This window comes from Neolamprologus brichardi, chromosome 3, assembly GCF_056152115.1.
Source record: "Neolamprologus brichardi isolate AB-2024 chromosome 3, ASM5615211v1, whole genome shotgun sequence".
Lineage (NCBI taxonomy): Eukaryota > Metazoa > Chordata > Actinopteri > Cichliformes > Cichlidae > Neolamprologus > Neolamprologus brichardi.
This window is the reverse complement of record NC_142106.1, coordinates 30,498,972-30,525,022: the sequence shown is the minus strand read 5'-3', so window position 1 is coordinate 30,525,022 and position 26,051 is coordinate 30,498,972. Positions and strand designations below refer to the sequence as shown.

The window sequence follows — 26,051 nt, the reverse complement described above, 5'->3', positions numbered from 1 at the left end:
GTGGCGGGGTGAGATGCCATGCAGCCTCAAACTCTGTCATATTGGCTGCTGCTATGCTCGCCGCTGGCGTTAACTCTATGTCTGTGATGAAGGGGTTGCTGCTATGGATTCTATTGTTTACATAAGTGGCACGGTCCACATTAGCTGTGCCACTCTCTGGGGATTCTGACAAAAATGGGTTGCTGCTCTTACTTAAGTACATTACCATGTCACCCCCTTCAGCATCTCCCGGCGCCGCCATTTTCTCTGCCGTCCGAGGGAAAAGAGAAAAAAAAAAAAAAGAAAAAAAAAAAAAGTTCGCTCCCTCTCTCTCGGCGCTTTGCGGAGTTTAATCCCGGAAAAGAGCCCCCAGTGTTACCGCGCCAGATCCGCGGTCCCGAACCGTAGTAAGGAAACCTCTGGCAGTTACTTGAAAGTTCCGTAACTGACTCGTAGCCGGCAACAGCTTACTATACAGGTCAACTCCGCTAGCAAAAAGATCGAAGGAGGCGTAGGAAACTGCTTCACCGAACTTTATTTCTTCTCCAAGGCACGAACACCGCATACAGTGGGCTGAAACAGTCTACTCACAGCGAGCATCGCCGACACAACTCTGGCTGTCCAGGGAGTTATTATATTCCTTTTATTTATTTCCTTTCCGTCTCTTCTGTAGCTAACCGTTACTTTTCTTCTTCTCTTCTCTCTCTCCACCCACACACGGCAGTCCCGCTACACACATTCCAAAATACATTTCCCATCAGGCTTCACCCTTAAAGGGCCATGCCTGTAACACCCCCGCCGCTTCGCCCTCTCCTCTCTGTGCCGCAAGCAGCAGGCGCGCCTTGCAAACGGAGGGCGCCCTTACTCCCAGCAAATGGGTGATAGAAAACCGATCGGTGCCTGTGTCATCCCCAGTATGCGCTGGCGTTAAAATTTCACAGGTTTATTTACAGATTAGTTAAACAGAGGAAAATCTTATTCTGCTTTACGTTTTGTTTTGTCTGGTGTTTTCCAGGTAATACAACTTGTTTTGAGTAAAGTTTGGCTGCATAGTCCTGCATTTGGCTCCTCTTTCTGGCTGCCACACCAGCACATGACACACATGGCTTCATTTGGCTGTGCAACAACCACTGTTGCCAGTAGGTGTCACTCATGAGTAGCGATGGTCCGTTTGAACCAGTGACTGTAGAAAAGTTTTCTACAGTAATCTGATGAGTCTGCTGATCACCTTGATGAGGCTCAGGTGTTTCCTTTGTCCGAGGGCGTGAACCCACAATGAGTTCCACCCCAGTGACAGAAAAGAGGAGACAGAGAGTGGAAGTGAGAGAGAAAGATATAAACCTCAGATTAGCGTCCAGCTGATCCTCCTGGCCGTGACAAGAATAACCTTATGTGTTACATTTTCATTTGAGCTATTCATAAGTAATTCTACCCCAGGGCGAAAACAAGAATATTGTTGTATATTGTTGTGTATTTTGTGTTTTTATCTGTTGTGTTTACAAATGTCAAGAAGTAAAAAGCAAAGGCAGAACACAACGCAGGTCACATGTTTAAACAAGTAAGAATTATCCATCAATATTGTTTATCAATCAAATAGACAAAACATTATTTTTTCACCCCCCCAAAATACATGTTCAAAGCAGCACAACGGTAGTTGACATTACACAGAACTGTCATATGATATTAAACAGAAGCTGTTGTCTCAGCTCGGTAGAGTGGGCAATTATGATGAAGCAGTTCATTTTAATTTGTAAATTAGAGTCGCTCTTCATTTTTTTGGCCACCAGATGTCACAAAAGACGACTGTGTTGAAAGCTTCGAGTAATGAACCGTTTTTCAGTACAAGCTTCAGCACTCCAGCTTTATTTGTCCATCAGTACCCATGAATGTAATGAATGAAGACATTTTTGACATGGTGGTTCAAAAAGGTTCATGGCTTCAAAAAACCTCGTTTTATCTTTGAGCTTCGTGTATCGTTGGCTCAGAGATATGATGGTGAAGAAGACGCAGGCTGTCCTTGGGGCGATGAGACAAACACACACTGAGGAAGTTGACAAACTCCATCTATGATTGTTTCAGTACCTCCTACTGTCCATTCTTTGCGTTACACCAGTATAACAAGTCTATAATGAAAGAATAAAAGAAAGATTCTATTTAATGCCCAGCCAGATTAATTCATTAAATAAATAATAAATGACTAAACTGGCCCTCTACTGTCTGCCAGCTCTCAACACAATTCAGTGATTATATGAGTCTTTTCGAAAAAGAAACTGATCAGATTTGTGAAGCTAAACTTTAAAATTTGTGTGTAAGCCTAATAATGACTATTTATTTAGGTTTGAATCTACAATGGGCTCACACATTTGTGAACCCTCAAATGTTGCAAACAAATTACTGTATACGTTTCTGAAAGGTTGTGGATCATAATCACAGGCATTTGAGGCCCTGGCATGTGGTGTAGGTGATGCAGGGAGTGCAAACAGAAGGGAGACACCCGGCAGGTCTGCTAACCAGGCTAAGGAGACAGTCGTACCTGCCACCCAGCATCCTTCTGACTAATGTAAGATCAATCCCCAACAACATTTATGAACTGAATCCAGTTAATGTGACCCACCCCCGTGTACACCTATGTTGAATGGTAATCATTCAACCATTGCACAAGTGTCTTTGATTACCTGGTGTCGCAGATTTACTGGTGATTTTTAAACAGATGTGTCATTAATTTCGTCAGGCTTCAGCGTGACAGTCCGACCAGATTAACTCACGCAACTGGATTCATTCGTAGAGGTTTGGATCTACGACTGAATCAATACACCAGACATGACCTCTGCAACTGTCAGTATTTTATTAACTGCACTATGTAAGGGCCTGATTGTTTTTTATTAAGTCTAAACAAATTTAAACAGATAGTTTAATTTTTTTTTTTTTTTTTACCAGATAATCTTGATATAGCTTAAAGTTAAACATTAAATTAGTGCTGTCAGCGTTAATTTCGTTAAAATGATGTTAACACCATAACCACATTAATGCAGCAAATCTCCGTTAACGAGTTACAGCGGATAACCCTGTGCGTGGGGCTGCACGGCATCAATGCGTTAGCATGGTTAACTCGTAACGCGCTGACACCGTCCAGCCCCACAGCACTACATTACATACAACTGAATTTGAAGTTTGGGCTGGCACTGTGTTTATTGGACCTACTTGGACTTCTTTCTGAGCTTACAGCTGATAGCCAGCAGAGGGTGCAGTTTAGTCATTTATTCAGCTTCCACTCTGCTCAGCAGCTTGTTACTGTGCACACTGAATGGACTTTGATAAACTCTCAAAGAGCTTTTATCAAAGCCTTCAAACATTAGCTGACGTGTTAGTTTGATTGTTGCTTTTACTTGTTTTTGACCACTACTTGCTCGTGTCGTAGTCCTGCGTCTTTCACTCAGTATTATAATACTTATAAGAGCTTATAAGTATTATAAGTTCTTTGTTTGGTTCTTAGTTTGTTTAAATTTGGTTAATCAGTCAGTGCACTGAGCTCTTTGTTCATGTTAGGCTTCTGGATGGGTTACATTTTGTCTCCTTTGAGTTATTAGTTCCCTCCCTCCATCTTCCTGTGTCACTTTCTCCCATGTTCAGTGTTCAAGTTCCTGTTTTATTTTGTAGTTATGGCTTGACTCTAACTTGACTTCCTGTCTGTCTTTTGTTTAACTTTGTCCTTTTGTTTTTACTCCTGATGTTCTCTATTAAATCAAGACTATTTTCCCACTCTGTCACATATTCCATATGTTGTTGTTTGAGTTCATGTTTTCCAGATTGTCTTAATGCAGCAACCAGTCAGTCATTTGGAGACCAGGTGATTGTGTCTCAGGGGTAGTCAACTGGTCTCCACAGTCAGTCTAGAGTCTTGTAATGAAAGCATATACTCTTTTTACATTTTTTTATGTCTTGCATGGTCTTCTTGGTTCCAGTCTTCACCTTGCAGGCAGCTCCTTAAATAGCTTGTTTACTTGAGATATTGGGTTGTTCTGTCTCCTCTTGGGGTCTCTTAAAGAGTGACCCTGTATATAAAGAATGTGCAACGTAGTGGAGAAGTTCAGTAGAGAGTGTACAGTCAATAAGGGGTTATCGCTCTGGTTTTAAGACTTAAAGAAGTTTCTACCTCCCCTGACTAATAGTAAAATAATTCCCGGTACATATGGAATATGTAATGTAGTAGATGCATACTGTCTCATTCAGAGAACCAAGATTACAACGTAACTGTACATTCTGCCTTTCTGTGCCTTCCTCATGTTTTGTTTTGGGTTTACACAATACACAAATTTGGGTTTGTGTATTTTGGGCTGATTTGAACAAATTATTAATTGTGTTTGTCTCTGAGTCCAGCATTGACAGATGACCTGTGATTTGACTTTGGCATGATCACTTTTTGTCTGCCTGCCTTACAAGCTGTTTGTCAAATGCAAATGAACTTCCTCTGATAAAGCTGGAACAATATCAGTGTTATTAAATAATCGTGACCCATGTTTGTGTATTTGCACAAATCTCTTAAAAGCATATCCAAATGGACAGTGCTGTATATTTCTAATGGATGTACAAGTTTTAAAACACTGAAACAAAATTCCAAAAAATTCAGAGTTGCAAAGAAATACCAGATCACACAGCAAACCTCACAATAATGATTGACATATTTGTTCTTTTGAACAACCTGCAATAACCACATGTGTGTAAAACACTGTTGTTGGTTACCGTCGGTCTCTCACAGGCAGTTTTTTTTAATCTAATGATAGACTGGGCCACTAAGATAAGAGGAAACGCAGCCTGTGGTTTCAGCCTGAAGTTTCCTTTGTTGCAAATGTCTTGTTTTATGTTATCAGCTCACAGCAGAGGGTTAAAAAGGAATCCAGACAAATGCAAAGTGTAATTGTTCACTTTAATTTCTGTCTGCATTTTTATACAATGTGTCATTGTGGTGATGACACACTAAAGAATAAAGATGTATGTGGGCACCAAGAGAAGCTGTGAACTATTTGTTTCTCACCCTGAAAAGCTGCTTCCTCTGAGAGTCTGTGCACATTCATGCTGTAAAAGTTAATATATGTGTGAATTAAAAAAAAAATACTCTGCCTCGTGCTCTACCCACTAAATCTTATACCGATATGTTTTTCTTCTAACTGCAACTTTAAAACAGGCTAATTTTAAAGTATGTGTTAAAAAGAGTATATCAAATAACAGACTATTAGGAAGACTGACACTGTCTGCCAAAACTGTGAATTTTAGTCATTGGTATCTTAGTCTTTGAAGCAGATTTTGGACCTCCCTGAGAAACTGAGCTACACTGTATACTCATATGGACTTGTCAATGAGGAAGTGTCCCCACCCTAAAACCTTCAGTACTTTGTCCTTAAACATGATGCTGCATTCAGTAACACTTGAAACTGCAGTGACTGAGACCATTAATGTAACCAGAATATATTTACTGGTGTCATAAATCAGCTGAACATCAGGGTTGTTTATAGACGTCAATACAATCAGACTAGAGGAGTCACCACCTGCTGACCAATAAAACCAATATAGATTTAAATAAAACCATCATTATTAATGCACTTGAACTTTAAAGACTGTTAACACAGTGTAAAACTTCTGTGTGTTTGTATCGAGTTTGTATTATTTTTTACATGAAGTTGAATGAAGTTCATATTAACTGTGTGTGACCTTGGGTTTAGTTTCACAGGAAGTCTCACTTCTCAGTAAAGACTTATGATTGGTGGGAAATATTGTGTGAATATAACTGTTTTTCATACAGTCACTTTATAACCTTACTTCTCCAGTTACGAGACTATCTCTCCACAATGTTACATATTCCATCTGCACAGAGTAACTCTCCCCGTGAGGAGATGGTGCAGTCCAGCACCTTTAGCACATTACATGCACACCAGATCAGGGCCCTGCCAGATGAGAGCAGAGGGGCTATCTGTCTGCAAAATACAAGAGTGGCACCCTGTTGCCGAGATCCACCCAGCACCCACTCTCAAAGGAGGGACAGCCCCCCCCCCCAACAAACACACAAAAAATAAAAAATAAAATAAAACACATTATTAATCCCAGAGAGAAATTGAGAATACTGTGTGGCTGTTTTTGGATCAATTAAAAAATTTAAAACTTTTTAATTAATCCTGCTGTAATGTCTACATGTGTGTAGAGGACTACTGTCTGCTCTGCCACAGGCTTATTTTCGTCTGCTGATAGTTCAGGTCACCGAGAAAAGAGGAAATGCAGCCTGTGGTTTCAGTCTGAGGTCTTCTGTTTAGCAGATGTCTTGTTTTATGTTATCAGCTCACAGCAGATAGTTAACAAGGAATTAAGACACATGTAACAGTGATAATTATTGCCGTTATTGTAGTACAGACATATAAAAATGTGCCTTGCATATAAAAGTCAAACTGCAGTTCCCACTGTGGTATCTACGTGTACATGCCGCTGTGTGAAAACAGGTAAAAGTGGAGTCATTGTGGTTATCACATACTAAAGAGAAACAATGTTTGTGTGCATCAAAAGAAACTGTGAAAGGTGGTTTCTCATGCTGAAAAGCGGCTGCCTTTATGAGTCTCTGTATGTACATGTTGTAGCTCTTCATCCATCCACCCATCCACTCACAATTATCTGTGTCAGAGCTGTGTGGGTTCTTTCTCTATAGATGTGTGAATTATATAAAATTAGCCATATTTCTATCTTGCTGATGTGATTTTCTTCTTATTGAAACTCCAAACAGGCCAGTTTATCTTCCCATATTAATAACTTATAAGACATAACTCTAAAGTATAATCAGTGGTTTGTAATCTGTCATGAATTGCAGAGTTTAGGACACATATAGACACAAGGAGACAGGCAGAGTAAACCAAAGGCAAACTGTTATTACAACTGGAGAAAAGTCCTTAAAGCAAAGTCCAACAGAAAAATCCACAGCATCCAGAACCGGTTGGAAACTCACAGAGGAGGTTAACAGACACTGAGACAAAGACTGATGGGAAGAAAACACTACATACACATGAGGATAATCAGGGGAAGCAGGTACAGTTGGATAACGAGATGCAGGCTGAAGATAATCAGAAAACTAGACAGGAGAGGAAGTAAAACTAAACACAAGACAGTAGAGAAAAGTAACTATCAAAATAAAACAGGAAGTGAGAATGCTCATAACAAATTACCTAAAAATACAGGCTCTTTGATAAGTTGTCTATTGTGTCTAGATGCAACACTGGTTCATCCCTTTATTCACAGATCAGTGTTAAATGGCTTAAAAAGTTGTGGGCAGTCCTGTGAAAATGGTCAGATACAAGGAACAGACGGAAAATGAGGGAAAATCAGAATCAGAACACTTTATTAATCCCCATTACTATCAAATATTGTTCACTAATCTGTCTAAATCTGAGTTAGTGAGAACTTCTCCTTTGCTGAGATAATCCATCCCACCTCACAGGTGTGGCATGTCAAGGTCTTGATTAGACAGCATGAATATTGCACAGGTGTGCCTTAGACTGTCCACAATAAAAGGCCACACTGAAATATGCGGTTTGATCACAACAATGACATTGTTGTGATCAACACGAGGATATCAGATCGTGCATTTGATAGTAATGGGTCCTTTGTGTATGTAAAAAATGTTTCAGATCTTTAAGTTCAGCTCATGAAAAATGGGAGCAAAAACAAAAGTGTTGCGTTCATATTTTTGTTCAGTGTGAGTTATAGAACAAGGGATTCCAATTTTCACAATTTCCAATAAAGAATTAGCGTTGCACCTTCCGATTTGGGAGAAGCCAAAGAGTAAAACACACTATCCGCCTTTATCTCATCATTTACCAGATTTTTTTGGTCTTTTTTAGTTTAGAAATGATAAAAATCACATATATGGTCCATATGAGTGACATACCAAGTAAAGCTGAAACCTGACCAGAACTTTGTTTTGTTGGGATTTGCTTTATTGGTTTGTTTGTTTATTTTGCACTTTGAAATGTAACATGGCGCTGCTGAGACAGCATGAGCTAACTTAGTACACCACACAAGCCTGCCCCGCCTGTAGCAGCTGTGTGTGTGTTTTCCAAGCTTAAAGCTCTTTTTTGTAACAGTTATACATAGGGATGGGTACGGCACCGGTTCTGACATAAACGGTAGTAACCAGACCGAAAAGCAGCGCACATTTCGGTGCTTTATTTCATTTTTTTTCCTGAGATGTGATACACTTTGGATTCTAGCCAATCATTTTACCTTTGCGGGCATAGTAGGCGGGTCCAGGTACGTACGTTCTTTTAGAGCAGAGCTACAGATTAAAAATGCCCAAGGCGAAGCGGTCAAAAGTCTGGCTGTACTTCACAGCAAAAGATGCAAACTCAGCAGCCTGCAACAAGTGCTTTAAGGTGATACTGTGATACTGTCAAAGGAGGTAACACCTCAAATCCGATGAAACACCTGGTGACGCATAGCATTTTGTTAAAGCCGAGAAATGCACCGTATTTGATAGCTTGCTGCAAGACCTCACACCGAGCGCATCTACTGCGGGTGTGGTGCCTGTTATCGGACCCGGAGTTAGCAACATCCCCCAAAAACCCGAAGAGGAGAGTCCTGGTCCCTAGCCCTGCCAGTGTAGCAGAAATGATGACGGATGATGATGATGCAGCAGCAGCCGTTCTTCTCTGCGTGAGTAGCTTAATGTTGTTCGTGTGTAATTTACGTTGAGTAGGCTAACCACGTTATTAAATTAATGCATGTAAGGTGAACTAGCAAACATCATCATAGTTACATGTGGCTGTCTTCTTGTTTGATGGCAGATACTCTCTTCACCCTGGCCAAAAAGGCTAAAATGACCAAAGAAAAAGTGGAAAACAGTTAAACATGAGAGGTTTTTGGACAAAGTTTTTTTTTTTTTCATTGTTTAAGCACTGCTTCCAGCCAAGAGTGATACCATATATGCCCTATAGCTGCAGAAAAGGCTAACGTTGTTATCTTTTTACAAAAAAAAAAACAGCTGAACATGAGAGGTTTTTGGACCAATTTTGTGTTCTTGATTCTTTAAGCACTGGCACTGTTTCAAAAGTACCGGTTTGGTACCTGTATCGGATAAAACCTAAACGATACCCATCCCTAGTTATACAACACACTGCCTGCACATTTGAGTTTACAGAGACTATTTTGAGTGCCTCTGCAGTGATTGTCGTATTAATCCTGTTAGCTCTGCTGTGTTTGTGTGGAGTTTTCCACTACAGAGATACGGCCTTCGTTTTTTTTTCTTTCTTTTTTTTTTTGATTAAAGGATGTTAGCTATCGCTCACCGTTAGTCTGCAGGCTTTATTAAATGGAAAACTTCCACAACAGTGTAATTATTATCTCTGCCTAACTGAATATGCTTGGTGACAGTGTTATATTTAATTAATTCGTGCACAAATAACATTAGATATGGCTGCATGGATTTTGTTTATATTCCGTATGATTCCGACTGGAATGTGAAATGTGAGACGCTCAGATTGTGATGCATTTGTGGTGTTTTTAGAACAAATGATGTGAATAAATAGAGGTAAAGAAACTCAGAAAGAGAGGAAAACACACTACCTGTCATCCATCTCATCATTTACCTGTTTTTTCAGGACCAGCTATAATCTGCTCTCTACAGACCTTTAACTAGCGGCATGTTTCATATGTCAATATTTTTGTAAATAGCAGACACACACACACACACATGCATGTACTATGTTGCATTGAGTTTTCTAGACACATGTTGTTATCACAGTGTTTCATCTTTATTGGCCATCTCTTTGTTTTTTGTATTGTTGTTAAATATTGAGTGAGATTATCAAGCTGTCTTCAGATGAGTGTTAGTGTTTTTCTTTGATATGCCATCAAATCATAAACTTTACTTTGAATACAAATGTTCTCATTTTACTTTAGTTTGTGAGTCACACACGTCTTTAGAAGAACTACACAGTGAGTCACTTCCTGTGTTTGGGGTCACAACCAAACTTAAAAGTAGAATTTCAGCACATTGTGAGAACATTCACAGATCTGTGCTGAGCTTAAAGAAACACAGTGACTGTAGAACTGCCTGATGATATTTGAGGTAAGAGTGTGGAGGATGAATTTCAACAATGTTCCTCCAATAAACAATATAAGGATTACAACAGATTCATAACGATGGAGAAGATCTGTGGTCAAATAAGAATAAAAAAGGATGTCTGGAGGTACAGAACAACTTTTACAACCACGAGTCAGAACTCTGCTCCAATCTGGTCAATCTATGACACCATGAATAATAATGAATACACCAAAACACTTGCTGAAACGATGACTCTCAGTCTGCAGAAGAAGAAAACTCCAGCAGGATCCACAGGACACGACAACAAAGACAAAACTATGACCTGCAAAGTGTATCAGTCACTAAGCAACAGAGCACCTTTGTATATCACAGAGAAAGGTAGGAACACAAAACAGGAAAGAAACTTAAATGTTTGCAGTGGTGTTAACACGTCACATGACTGCTGTGGTCAAAGCTACAGGAGCTGTTTGAGCTTTCTATAAAAGGAAAGGAAGCACAGAGAGGCAATAGAAGGAGGAGCTGAATATAAACTCCGATCTTATCTACATTAAGTGCAGCTTCTCTTTGTTCTGCATTTATTATCAATGCAAAGTCGAACACTTTGAGATTAGATGCAGATCAGCGTGCAGGGCTGGACGTGAGGATGGGGCACTCTTTGCTCTGTTTGCTGGGGTTATTCTGTGAGTACAATACACACCTTTACTGTTTGAATGGCAGTGATGAAGGAAAATGTTTCTCACTGGTGACAATTACAGTGTATCACTGCTTTAACCTGTTTACCTGACAGCTTCAATCAAGGGCGTAGATTTGGTTTTGGAATTGGTGGGGACGGTTGATTCAACCACCGAACCCTGCCCTGTTCCCCCCCCCCCCCCCCTTTTTTTTGTCTTTGCTTCTTGATTAAAAAAAGGAGAAATATACTTGCCTACATATGCTATTCTGCATGCTTTTAAACCATTTAAAAATCACAATTCATAGTTTTATATGTGAATAATATAATGTTAAATTACTATTAAACAAATGACTGACTAAGTATTTTAGAGTTTAGTTTATTTCAGCCATATTCCATCTAAATCAGGAATCATGCAAAAATAAAAAATAGCTTCAAATACAGTCATGACAATAAAGAATATGACTTTATGGACTTAACAACATTACTTCAATTTACACCAGTGGTTCCCAAACTTTTTTCGTTAGGCCCCCCTTTGTTTTACAAGAAAAATGTCCGCCCCCCTCGCGCACGCGCACACGCCCGCACAAACACATCTTCCAACCACACACACCCATATTTTGCTCCATTGCGGTTTATTTCACACCTCAAACATTTAGTAAACAGGTAAGCAAATACAAGTAATCTGCAATAAATTACAGGTAGTAAGAAAATAAACTACTAACTAATTTACGCTACGTCCACACCTAAAACGCAGCTGTTTCGTCCACACGTAAACGGCGTTTCGAATCACCAAAAATGAGACTTTTTTAAAACTCCTTTTTTGTGTTTATGTGTGGACGAGGAATACAGAGTTTGTCACGCAACGTCAAAGGGATGTGCCTTTTTTCACGTCACTCTGTGCGCCACGTTATTGTTTACATGAGATGAATTGCAGAATAGCAGATAGAGACAAAATACTGTTACTCTGACTATCTGCAGGTTTTACACACTTACATATACACACACAGTTACTGTCCCTCCATTTACAAAGGCAGAGGCGTCACGGTGTGATTATTTTACATGTAGTTGTTTTTTTCCTGTGTAATAATATTCAACATTGCTATCAATACATTTTTCAATCCCTCTGCAAAATGGGCTCAAAAACATAAACAACTGTGGGATACTGTTTGTCTGTGATTTGTACAGGGGGGAGCAAATCGTGGCAGGATCAGCCTGATATTATTTGTATCCAGTGTTGGAACTAACGCGTTATTAAGGAACGCGTTACAGTAACTACGTTATTATTGTGGTAAGTTTATGCCAAAACCAGGAACGCGTTACTCGTTACTGGGATTTAGATAGGCTCGTTATTCGTTACTTCGTGTGGTGGTTATCGCGGAGCTTCCACAGATTCAATAACATTAGCAAGTGGTGGAGGCCAGCAGGTGGATGAAGGAAAAGGGAGGCAAGAGGAGAGACCCGAAGCAGCCGCTGGTCCGAGAGTGTCAGGTGAACTGAACTTCAGGTAAGAAGTTATAACCTGCAGTCCATCTGGGTCAGATATGAACCAAGTTTAGGTGGAGTTTATTTTCGTTATGCTGACTTTTTCGTACTGCGTGCTAGCTAGCATGACGGAGTTTCTATACAGCTGGGTGGGTGCTATGTTACTGATGTTGAACTTTATTTTGTTCATAAGGTTAATTATTAGAGTTGCCAACCGTCCTGTAAAAAACGGAATCGTCTTGTATTCAGAGAAAATATCACACGTTTCGTATTGAGGTGAAAAGGAACACAGTTTGTCCCGGACTTCAGCTACAATTATAAAGACACAAGGCTGGAGTTATTCTGTGTTTACGCTGCACAGCTGCCTCTTCTTCTCTCATCCTCTCCCCTCCCTCTCCTGTTTCTACTTCAATCATGAAACTGATCAATGATCAGCTGATCGGCTTTTCTCTCTTGTTTATTTATCGCCCACTTTGCGCCAGAAAGAGGAAACCAGCGGATGTCGCGGTAAACAACAGCAGCACTTTTAAGCTTGATCAGCTGTTGTTAGAATTTATTTAATATTAATTAAGTATCAGCTGATGTTTGCTGGAGCCACAGCTGTAAACCTGCTGGTCATGATATCATATGTGGTGAGAGGGAAACATGAAGATGAAACCAGGAGATGACAGCTGGTAACTGTGCAGGGGCGGGTCTAGCAAAGTGTTGCCAGGGTTCCATGTAGGGCATTAAAAGGGAAAGGGGGGCACAAGGAAATACTTTTCTTATTCTCATTTAAAATGTCTCACTTTTAAAAAAATAATTATCTGAATCTTACAACAAACGATTGATAGATTGATACATATATACCATCAGAACAGTGTACATCACTGTCACAACAGTGTTTATTTTCATTCAAAGGCTTTATGATTTTTCCTATAATGGTGGGCCAGTCTCTAGTCAAAATGCCCGGGACAATTTTTTTGTCCCAGTCCAGCCCTGTATGCAGCTCATCTGCAGTCTGGTGTTACCTACATCTTCCTATTCAGAAGGCAGAATTTCTGAGTTCTGAGTACAATCGAAAACACCACGACTACAGTTTTTGTGTTGGATGTAAAAAGCAGGCTAGGATAGAATCAGGCGTGGGATTTTTCTCGTGGAAATGTGCACATTATTTTTTCCTTTCTATTGGTAGGTGGCACAGTGCACTTGTGGCAAGTAAGCAAGCTAGAAGACTGGCAATCTTGCTGGGTATCCAGTTACGGAAGCAACACATTAACAAGAGAATTCTGAGTAAAACCAAAGTTACTTCGCCTAGTAACTAGTTACTCTGAAAGTAACGAGTAACTTGAAGTAACTAGTAATGTAACTAAGTTAAAGTAACTTACCCAACACTGTTTGTATCCCACTGTAACTTTTTCACACACTGGGGATGGTAAGCTACATGGTAGCCACAGCTGCCCTGGTGCGCACTGACAGAGGCAAGGCTGCCGGACACAGGCGCCACCGGGCCCTCTGACCACCACCAGTAGGCAAACATGGGGTTAGTATCTTGCCAGAAGGCAGCCTGGGATCGAACCACCGACCTTCTGATTAGTGGCTGACCTGCTCTGCTACCTGAGCTACAGCCACCCACAAAAAAACAAACATCTAACAAGCTAACATCTCCAAAATGTCAGGAGTATTTAATCATTACAACAAGTGTTTGTGAACTAAAAATCAAGAATGTGGGATACTGTTTGTCCGTGATTTAAACAGCCCAGTGCTGCTCTCGACGAAGGGAAACCAATTCTGCAGGGGAGACCTACCTTGGCACTTGTGCAGGTGAAACCAAAGGGAAGATATGCTTCACCATATTTTCTAGTCTGTAGCTTAGAATGAAGTTGGTTTGGAAACATATTCAGCGATGCTTCATCTCTTGATTTGTGTTTGTTGAGGCGCCCTGTGCTAACAGAGTCCAAGCATTGTTTTTTTTGTTTTTTGCTTTTCATACCGCACCCCCCTTGCAATGACTCTGCCCCCCCCCCAGGGGCGTTCCCCACACTTGTGGAAGGTGTGTATTACACCAACATCTCTTATATATTAGCACTAAGGGAACACTGAATGGTGGTTCTTGTCCATAAAACTAACTCATCTTAGATTACCACAAAGTAAAAGATCTCTCAGCAAAATTATGCAACATTTTAGCCACACTATTGCCCCGATCAAATCAGTGAGCTGGCATTTCTTATTCTAAACATGAACTATTGTTACAGCAACAGACATGGACTACTGGTGTCCCACACAACAACTCAATGTCCACTATGTGAAGGAGCCAAACACATGCCTTCTCCCCTCATCAACTGAGATAAACTGCTGGCGTATTTGTTTTACATCTATACTGTCCAGTCTCTCCTGGTGGACATGGCAACACGTTATTCATGGTTACATACAATCTTAGACTGATGTTGATGATGCCAAAACCTAGCACATACTTGCCAACATTGAGACCTCAATGTTGGTGGGGGGAGTGGTATACATATATATACAAAAAAAACTTGAATCTTACATGAGGTAGGACTCCAGTAGAGAACGTAATTTAACTCTTTCTGCACCGCTGGGTGAATGAGACGTTGACAGATCGTTTTTTTTCTTTCTTTCTATCGGTTTTGTTTTTCTTTACTTGAAGAGATCAAATGATTGGTGGGGACATGTCCCTTACGTCCATGCCAAATCTACGCCCTTGGCTTCAATACAGCAGACTAGTGACTGTTTAAACTGTTAGACATGCAGCTGCTGGCAAACATTACATTTACTGTCCACACTTTAAAAACATTGTTTAAGTTTTAAAGGTTTTTTTTTTTTTTTTTTTTTTTTAAAGATTTTTAAGATTTCTTCATGTTTCCAGCCTGTTTGACAGCAAATAGAAACACATAAATTTGGTGATGAGCAATAACTCTGCCATCTGAAGATTTACCTTTAAAAGCCTCAGTTTATATATTTATTGTGTTTTTGTCAGTTGTATAATGTCTGATGATATTTCATTCATTATTTTAGTGCTCAGTACAGTCAAACATGGAAACACTGAAGGTGAGAAACTGTTTTTTCTTCCATTTATATCATACATGTTGATTTTAACTAGTATTTAGCTTCTCCTGTGTTGCTCTAAATGACGTCCTCTGTGTTATATTTTGTATAATAAACCAAACATTTCATTGATTTATTGGTTAAAATGTTAATATAACCATGTTAACTGTGTGAGCACTCAAACACACACCCACGATACAAACTGTATATTTACTGAAGAGCTGTGGCTTCAGACATGTGGATTTTCTTTTCATGTTTATCTGATCTGAAAATATCAACAGTGTGTGTAGTGCAGATTATCTCACTGAAGTATGCTGGATTATATAGCTTTTTTTTTTTTTTTTGATTACCTTATGAAGCTGTAAATATGCTAATTATCAAAAGCTCCACAAAGATGACAAATTAAAGGAAAAACCAACATGAAACATGGTAACCAAATGCTGCTCTGAGCTCAGCATAGAGTTTGTTTCCTTCATCCCTCATTTGGTGTTTTGAGTAGAAGCTGTTTAACACGTCACTCCAAAGTCTCTGTAGATGTTCAGTGTGTTGAATTGTGTGGCTGCAAAAGATGATTCACATAATTTAAGTTTGCTTCAAACATTCAGAGCAACAATTTTATTCTTTTGATCTTTTTCTAAATTACAGAACTTGGAGTGAAGGCCACTCTGACAGCAGACAGATTAACCATACCAGCAGGGGGCAGTGTGACACTGACCTGTGATGTGAAGGACTCTGCTGACTTTGAATATGACTGGTTCAGAGAACCCAGTTTACACTCTAAACAGAAGACCGAAGTAGCTGGTGAATCAAAGAGAGAACTTGTGATCTCTAAAGGCGGCATCTACAACTGCAGAGGACGTAAAAAAGGGACAAATTCACTCACAGTAGAAAGTGATCCAGTCATCATTCAGGAAACTGGTGAGTTTAAAAATGTCATAAGAAATAAAACAACATGGATTCTCCAAAGTTTGAAGATCAGAGAGGGATAATATTATAACAAAAACGTATGTTACAAAGGGATTTATGGCCCCAACCTGCCAAGTTATTTCTGAATATATAAAGTGTTATAAAGTTAATAAATAATAAACAATAATGGGGTTATAATATTTGATAATAATGTTTTTATTTTTAATGATAATATGTTAATCAGTCAGAAATTAAATGTGTGGCTCAGTCATTCATAAACGTGTTTTGTGATTTGGCCCCTGATGCTCCAGTTGTCACGGTTCAGCATTTTGAGTCTCGTGTGTTTTGGTATTTTATAATATGTTTTATGTTCTGAGTCCTTTGCTGTTTTGATTATTGCAGTTATTATTATTATTACCCCAGGCTCAGTTATGGCTGTTACGGTTTTAGTTCTTAGGTTTTGTTTTATGTGTTCATGTTGTGTTAACTCTGTGCCTTTCTGTCCCACGTTTCTATGTTCTGTCTCACAGTCTCTGTTAAGTTTACATGTCTAGAGTTCAGTCGGTGTGTTTCCTGTTTTACTTTGAAGGTCTGTGTCTCATGTTAGTGTTTCTAGTTTTATTTCCCTTGTCTCGTACTGTCTAATTGACCCTGTGCACGAGAAAATGCTAACTTCCTGGTTTGAGACAGGATGTGGGGCTGTACATTTCCGGTAGCTTTACTTTGCGGTCAATCGCTACTGCGAAGATATACTCCAAAATCTTGTCCAAAACACAAAAACGGAAAGATCGCGTTAAGTTACAAAGAGCAGAAGGTGGGAACACTCACCACTGTGTGTCATAAAAAATCTAATGATCAACTTTGACGTTTAAAGAGTTTAGATTGATCAGTTGTTTACATCACTCAACACAAGCAGAACTGCATCACTGCAGCAGAAGACACATCGTCCACATTCAGAAGCACATCTCTGTATAGTGACTGGTCTTATGATTTAAACAGGCAAATGTTCAGCATTCAAACTACAGGTGAAGAATAGTCAAACCAGATGTTTCCCCGTTATGTCGAGATCAGCTAGTCAAGTACACACCTACACAGCATGTTAACAAACTGTGAAAAAAAGACACACACAAAATGATTGATTGCTGGTAAGGGTTTCTATACATCAGTATTTACGAAGGGTATGTTGTGACTTACCTTCAAAATTACAGCGGTCCCTCGCTATGACGCGGTTCCCCTTTCACCTCGCTGTTTAGCAGATTTTTTAGTGCAAGTTTGCATGCTTTTTCTTTTTTACGTCACATTGTGTTCTGCGTCCTGATCGCTGCAGACGATCTCCTCCGTCACGTCTCTCCTGTACAGTACAGAATCGCTGCATCGATCGCTAGCAGTGTGACTCTGAAGTGCAGTCACACTGCTTTTTCCCCAACAAACACAACAATGTCGACGAAACGTTTACCACCGTCAAAAAATAAAATTGGCTACTTGATTTCATCGCTGGTTATTTTTAGAACATAACACCCGCGATAAATGAGGGACCGCTGTTTACAAATACTGAGAAATATAGAATTTAAATCCTTTCTCTGTTCTGCTCTGAGGTGCGGGGGAAAAATTTCGACAGGTCTATGAACAGCATCTACTTATATATTCCATAAATGCCCAAGACATCTCGAGAAATGTAAATCTCACCTCGATTCATCAATTTGGTTCACTTGTTTTGGAAAAAGTGGCAGTAAACAAGGAGCGAATATAACACCGGAAACGAAGCGCCCTACAGGAGTTTCCCCACCGGAAGTAGCATATGCTAATGTGCACATAGTCTATTACTCCCAGCTGTGCTCTCCTACTGTGTCTCATTCCCTTCATTATCCCTCAGTGTATTTAAGCCCTGTCTTTCTCTTTTTCAGTGTTTGATCTCCCTCATCCATGTCTGTGTGTTCTGCCTACAAGGCAGAGCTGCTATTTTGAGTTCAAGTTTTGCTTCTGTGTTGAGTCTGCATTTTGCACACAGGCCATGACACCAGTTGCTGTTATCAGTTACAGCTTTTGGACAGAGTGACATCACTCTATGTGATTGGCTCATTTCAGAGCATGTATGTTGGTCATCCTGACCAATGGCTGTGGAGTTGTCATAGAAACATTTTTGAATTATTCTGAAGATACTCTGAAGAGTCAGCTCAGAGATGAGAGATAGTTTAATAAAGATTTCTCTGAGCCTGTGATTCTCATGTGATTATGAACAGGACTGACTGAGGATCAGTGAAGAGGGTGAAACACAGCGAGGGTGTAAAGAACTTCATGTTCTGGGACCATCAAACATCTTTGTCTGTGAGAGACAAACAATGAGACAATTATAACAATAATAATAGTTTAATATTTAATGACTGAAACCAAATGGTTTGCTATGCTGAGGTATGAGCTGCAGATGTGAGCAGCACATTTTCTGTACAGTCACTGACTGGGCGATCAGACCTCTGTACTGGTTGTTTGTGGCTCTGTAGACATGTGACCTAGAAGCACGGCTACAGTCATCAACATCATCATGACCTATGAAGCAATAATTACATGTGTGTGAACAAATGTGTGAGCCATGTCTTCTAATTTTTTAAAGAGGATTTTTTTAGGCCTTTTATCTTTTATTGGATAGAGACAATGTAGGGGTGCAGCTGGGACTTGAACCTGGCCGTACTGCTCACCCACTCAGCTGAATTTTTAATGATATAATGGTTCTTGAATAAAAATACAAACAGAGATTTGTCATGTTTGTCACGGACTACGGCCCTTTGGTGTTAAATTCTGATACTAAATACACACACAAATTAAAAAAGTGTTAATAATTGACCCAAACATTCAATTAAATAGCTCAATATTATTTTATATGTCGATGGAAATAACAGTGAATGATGTTTTTGATGATGCAGTGTTTGCTCACTTTTCCTTTTTACTGGAAACCACTCCATCCTTTTATATATATATGAATCAGAGGATAAATGTTTGAAATGACTTCAGCTGTTGTAAAATTGTTGATCTGAACAGAAAAGTGAACATAAAACATTCATTCCAGATTTCTGCATCTGATTTTATTCTGTTAGGATTTCAAACTGCAAACTTCTCACTCTGGTTAATCAGCCTTTTCTTAGATCAGCCAGCAGGAGGAGTTTCAGCCACAGGGATTATAAAATGTTTATTCATTCCTTTTGTGTCCTAATTGAGGAATTTTGCTGTGGAAAGTTTCCAACAGGATCGATGTGACGCTGCAGCACAGCTGGTCTCAGATATTCACTGGTGAGACAATCACTCTCAGATGTGAGATTCAGGGAGGTGAAGGAAAGGTGTGGAAATATGAATGGACAGCACCCAACACAAACAGCCCTCCAACATCCAGTGAATACAGGATCAGCAGAGTTTCAGTGTCCCACAGTGGAGACTACAGATGTCGGGGTAGCAGTGACTATCTCTTAACAGGATGGAGTGATGCCTTCAGACTGACAGTTTCATGTGAGTTGGTTTACGATTCAAACTGAAGTTTCCTGTTTTGTGTTTTAAACTCGACATCAAGAAACAATTCAGACCCTCCAAGAAACTCACTGTGCAAACAGACACACAGCTGAGTGCACTGTGACTCTGCAATGATTCATTTAAAAGGGAATGTAAAGAGATGACAGTTTTAAGGAAAAAATAACAAATCAGGTGCATCTGTTGTGTAGTTTTGAACTAAGACAGATCGCCTGTGTGAGATTATAAACTTGTGTTTGGTGCCAGTCAGAGTCAGAGCCACACTGAGAGCAGAAAGTACAATCACAGCAGTGATACCAGCAGTTCTTCAGTCTGTTTGTCTTTCAGTGAGGTCACATTAAAACCACCAGGACACAGTTTATGAAATTTGTGAGAGCAAAGCCAAAGAAAGAAGCCATTTCATTTTACTGTGTGTAGCTGGTCTGACCTCACACTGTTGCTGCAAACGGTGTTGTGTCAACGAGGAGATGAGTCAGCTGTTGCTTTGCCTGCTGAGTTTATTCTCCAACACTGTTTAAATAAAAATAATTCAGTTCAGCAACTTTATGTGATTGGGCTTCTACATGCACAGCTTTAAAAGAAACAGTGTCTTTGAATACAGCAACCAAGATTTGAACCATTTTAGCACTTTTACTGTGCTTAACCTCTCTGTAACAGGATCATTAGCATAATCTCATCTCTCCCCAGCAGGGCCTCCTTCAAAACTACAGGAAGTGACACGTGTGGGAAGTCAAATATTACAAAGAAAATGAAAACTTTCAAATATAAAATAAATAAATACACAAAATAACTAGATACATATGTATGACTTGGGTATAAAAAATAATGACAAAACCAAATAACAAAGGATTGATTCTCTGTGAAATATAAATAAATGTCTTCTAATGCACGTCTTACATGTGGATGCAGGTCATAGAAGCCGAACCAAAGAGCAGAAAATGGCCTCAGTTCATTACAGACACATTACCACAGTAATCTTTCTCATTACAAAGTTTTCCTCTCAGGAAGCACTCAGGCGGATGGAAAACAAATATTTTATGTTGAGTCTAATGTATCACATTCTCCAGTCTTCAGTGTTTGGTTCATCCTTCACTGTTGTGTCAAAACAATGCCACAGTTTGATACCTCAGACAAACAGGCTCTAAGTGGCTGAATACAATAATATAAGTAGAGCATATCCATTTACCCAGAGTCACTGACTGAAAATCTTCAGATCTGTTTAGGTATGATTGATTGTTTCTATGCATTTTTAATGAATCATCTGCATATTTATATAATTTTCTTCCTCTTTCATAACATCAGATAAACCCAGGGCCACACTGACAGCAGGAACAACAATCATACCAGTAGGGGGCAGTGTGACACTGACCTGCTCTGTGCAGAGCTCTAATGGATGGAAATATGAGTGGTTCAGACGAACCCAAAGAACCTCTGAAGTTCAAATCAGAGATCAACAAAACAGAGATATCAGAGTATCTGAAGGAGGAATCTACAGGTGCAGAGGAACAAGAGGAAACCCAGATTACTACACTGATACAAGTGATGGTGTCACCATTGAGATAACCTGTGAGTTCAGAAATTTAGTTTGAAATATACATTCACTCATGATTATCAAACATACAATGTGAAGTTTTCTGTGTTGATTTCATGTTTCTATTTGTATCTCAACTGTTAATATGTGTAAACAGTTTCCAATAAAGTTGTTGTAAAACAACAACCCAACTGGCCTCAGATATTCAGTGGTGAGACGATCACTCTGACATGTGAGGTGCAGGAAGGAGGTGAAACCACTGAGTGGTGGTATGGATGGAGAGGACCCAGGACACCCACACAGTGGACACACAATAATGGTTGGACATTCAGTGTTTCTGAGTACAGCAGTGGAGACTACATGTGTAAGAGTCGACGCAGAGATGACTCATATTCTTCAACAGAGTGGAGTGAAGCCTTCAAATTGTCAGGATCAAGTAAGTCATGTTTGTTGTGTGATCTCCATTTGACAAATGTCATAATGGTCAGCACAGGATGAATTCAATGGTCTACAAAGCATGTTACATTGTTAGTCAGACAAAGAGCTGCAGCTGATAGTAGCCTCATTGTAGACAGTTTGTCACCACTTTGTGTCCTGAACTTTCAGCTGGTATAGAGACGCCAATGCTGACCTGCTGCTCCATCACCTGAGGACAATAATGATATAAACAGGATAAAATGTATATTCTTCAGACTCCTCTAACAAATAATATCAGCTCTACAACTTTTTTTAAAAGAAGAATAAAAATCATTCTGACCCATCATCTCATTAAATTCTGCCGTATGTTAAAATCAATATGAAACACACAGACATGAATGTGTTTAAAACAAAGGTTTTTTATTTTATTTCTATTAAACTCATTGATTTGCTTTTTAACCTTAAAGTCATTTTATGAAAGCAAACCAGACTCAAAATGCCTCATTTGTACAATGTTATCACTTTGTGTGTAAATGTGTTGATTTTCATTCTCTTTATTTGAAAACAAAAAACCCCCCAAACAAACACAGGTAAACAGTGGAAGCTCAGATGTCCCAGTTTTACAGCTCCCCTCAGATCAGTTAACAGTTAATAGTTCACCTGTGTCTGCATTTAGGAGTACAGTTTGGTGACGGAGCATAAAAACAGTCTCACCTGATTCTTGATTCACTCTGATAAAGTTTTCATCGTGTTATATACATCCAGTGTTAGCTCCTGGCTCTAGCTGGTTAACAGTTAGCTGAGATACCTGTGCTGTCCTCATGTGTGCTGCTGCCAGTTGTTGATTCTCATCAAATTTGCTTTAAAGACACTTTTTTTTCTTGTGTTGTTTGTGCCTGTTTGCATCAAGTGTGATGATCACACTGAGATCAGGGACCGACCTACCTGAGAAACCTGAAATCTATTATTAAACTCCATCCATCTTCTTAACCCATCATCCAGGGTTGTGAGCTATTAAGCACTTACTGAAAGAAAATACAAATTGCATATTTCTAAAATGATCACAGAATTTTTACGTCCTCTTTACAATCTTTATTTATTATATCACTTTTTCCCCACAAGCAACTTACAGTCTGATGTCTGTTTGTCTTTCCTGTAACCTCAACAGCAAGTAAACCCAGAGCCACACTGACAGCACAAAGTCCAGTCATACCAGCAGGGGGCAGTGTGACACTGAGCTGCTCTGTGGAGGGCTCTGCTGGCTGGAAGTTTGACTGGTTCAGACATGATTCAAAGTTTTCTGGAGGTCAGAAAATAGGAGCTGGAACATCAGAGCACACTATCAGTATTTCAGAAGGAGGCATCTATTACTGCAGAGGAGGGAGAGGAGATCCAGTTTTCTCCACAGAGGACAGTGCTCCAGTTATAATTCAGAAACAAGGTGAGGGTGAAATTTTGTTGTGAAATAAAACAAATTCATGATTAAATTAAAGTAAGACTTAATATATTTAAATTTATTTTTTCTCCCACTTGGGTTGTTTCTGTTTAATGTTTCTGTTTATTTGTTTGTTGAACAGTTTTGGCTGCTGTGAAACTGCAGCACAGCTGGTCTCAGATATTCACTGGTGAGACAATCACTCTCAGATGTGAGATTCAGGGAGGTGAAGGAAAGGTGTGGAAATATGAATGGACAGCACCCAACACAAACAGCCCTCTAACATCCAGTGAATACAGGACCAGCAGAGTTTCAGTGTCCCACAGTGGAGACTACAGATGTCGGGGTAGCAGTGACTATCTCTTAACAGGATGGAGTGATGCCTTCAGACTGACAGTTTCATGTGAGTTGGTTTACGATTCAAACTGAAGTTTCCTGTTTTGTGTTTTAAACTCGACATCAAGAAACAATTCAGACCCTCCAAGAAACTCACTGTGCAAACAGACACACAGCTGAGTCCACTGTGACTCTACAATGATTCATTTAAAAGGGAATGTAAAGAGATGACAGTTTTAATGAATAAATAACAAATCAGGTGCGTCTGTTGTGTAGTTTTGAACTAAGACAGATCGCCTGTGTGAGATTATGAACTTGTGTTTGGTGCCAGTCAGAGTCAGAGTCACACTGAGAGCAGAAAGCACAATCACAGCAGTGATACCAGCAGTTCTTCAGCCTGTTTGTCTTTCAGTGAGGTCACATTAAAACCACCAGGACACAGTTTGTGAAATTTGGGGGATCAAGGCCAAAGAAAGAAGCCATTTCATTTTACTGTGTGTAGCTGGTCTGGCCTCACACTGTTGCTGCAAACTGTGTTGTGTCAACGAGGAGATGAGTCAGCTGTTGCTTTGCCTGCTGAGTTTATTCTCCAACACTGTTTAAATAAAAATAATTCAGTTCAGCAACTTCATGTGATTGGGCTTCTACATGCACAGCTTTAAAAGAAACAGTGTCTTTGAATACATCAACCAAGATTTGAACCATTTTAGCACTTTTACTGTGCTTAACCTCTCTGTAACAGGATCGTTAGCATAATCTCATCGCTCCCCAGCAGGGCCTCCTTCAAAACTACAGGAAGTGACACGTGTGGGAAGTCAAATATTACAAAGAAAATGAAAGCTTTCAAATATAAAATAAATAAATACACAAAATAACTAGATACATATGTATGACTTGGGTATAAAAAATAATGACAAAACCAAATAACAAAGGATGGATTTTCTGTGAAATATAAATAAAAGCCTTCTAATGCACGTCTTACATGTGGATGCAGGTCATAGAAGCCGAACCAAAGAGCAGAAAATGGCCTCAGTTCATTACAGACACATTACCACAGTAATCTTTCTCATTACAAAGTTTTCCTCTCAGGAAGCACTCAGGCGGACGGAAAACAAATATTTTATGTTGAGTCTAATGTATCACATTCTCCAGTCTTCAGTGTTTGGTTCATCTTTCACTGGTGTGTCAAAACAATGCCACAGTTTGATACCTCAGACAAACAGGCTCTAAGTGGCTAAATACAATAATATAAGTAGAGCATATCCATTTACCCAGAGTCACTGACTGAAAATCTTCAGATCTGTTTACGTAGGATTGATTGTTTCTATGCATTTTTAATGAATCATCTGCATATTTATATAATTTTCCTCCTTTTTCATAACAGCAGATAGACCCAGAGCCACACTGACAGCAGGAACAACAATCATACCAGTAGGGGGCAGTGTGACACTGACCTGCTCTGTGCGGAGATCTGATGGATGGAAATATGAGTGGTTCAGACGAACCCAAACAACCTCTGAAGTTCAAATCAAAGATCAACAAAACAGAGATATCAGAGTATCTCAAGGAGGAATCTACAGCTGCAGAGGAACAAGAGGAAACCCAGTTTACTACACTGATAAAAGTGATGATGTCACCATTGAGAAAACCAGTGAGTTCAGTAATTTAGTTTGAAATATACATTCACTCATGATTATCAAACATACAATGTGAAGTTTTCTGTGTTGATTTCATGTTTCTATTTGTATCTCAACTGTTAATATGTGTAAACAGTTTCCAATAAAGTTGTTGTAAAACAACAACCCAACTGGCCTCAGATTTTCAGAGGTGAGACGATCACTCTGACATGTGAGGTGCAGGAAGGAGGTGAAACCACTGAGTGGGAGTATGGATGGAGAGGACCCAGGACACCCACACAGTGGACACACAATAATGATGTGACATTCAGAGTTTCTGAGTCCAGCAGTGGAGACTACATGTGTAAGAGTCGATGCAGAGATGACTCATATTCTTCAACAGAGTGGAGTGAAGCCTTCACATTGTCAGCATCAAGTAAGTCATGTTTGTTGTGTGATGTCCATTTGACAAATGTCATCATGGTCAGCACAGGATGAATTCAATGGTCTACAAAGCATGTTACATTGTTAGTCAGACAAAGAGCTGCAGCTGATAGTAGCCTCATTGTAGACAGTTTGTCACCACTTTGTGTCATGAACTTTCAGCTGGTATAGAGACGCCAATGCTGACCTGCTGCTCCATCACCTGAGGACAATACTGACAGAAACAGGATGAATAAATAATATATTCAAACAAATAACAATTGATCTACAATTTCTATAAAGAAAGACTAAAAGTCATTCTGGTCTAACATGTCATCAAATACTGCCATTTGTTAAAAGAAATAAAACACACACAGACCTGAGCACCAAAAATAATGTTACTGTTTCTATGATTAACATTCTCACAACTCTGAGTCACCTCCACTCACCTTTAGCAGGAAGCTTATTGAGATTGATCCCTTTAAACTCTCAGACCCTAAAGACAGGTCAGTTTATTAATCAGTCCCTAAGTTCTTCTTAAATATAACCAAGAAAATATAAAACTTTCACAGTGTCGATCAAAATGAGTTTACAGTTTGTATCACTTCAAGATCACCAAG

General features: G+C 39.5%; 1 protein-coding gene across 1 annotated transcript in view; it reads left to right on the top strand.

Annotated features, from left to right (window-relative positions):
- The first annotated feature begins 10,302 nt into the window (after positions 1 to 10,302).
- The window catches only part of LOC148104189 (basement membrane-specific heparan sulfate proteoglycan core protein-like), a 41,160-nt gene continuing 25,411 nt past the window's right edge, over positions 10,303 to 26,051 (top strand). Inside the window, exons 1-9 of the mRNA XM_087838294.1 lie at positions 10,303 to 10,432; positions 15,900 to 16,172; positions 19,389 to 19,653; positions 20,971 to 21,239; positions 21,362 to 21,640; positions 22,790 to 23,068; positions 23,199 to 23,459; positions 24,780 to 25,043; positions 25,166 to 25,444. Coding sequence (XP_087694420.1) covers positions 10,303 to 10,432; positions 15,900 to 16,172; positions 19,389 to 19,653; positions 20,971 to 21,239; positions 21,362 to 21,640; positions 22,790 to 23,068; positions 23,199 to 23,459; positions 24,780 to 25,043; positions 25,166 to 25,444 — 2,299 coding nt within the window. The remainder of the gene's footprint in view (positions 10,433 to 15,899; positions 16,173 to 19,388; positions 19,654 to 20,970; positions 21,240 to 21,361; positions 21,641 to 22,789; positions 23,069 to 23,198; positions 23,460 to 24,779; positions 25,044 to 25,165; positions 25,445 to 26,051) is intronic.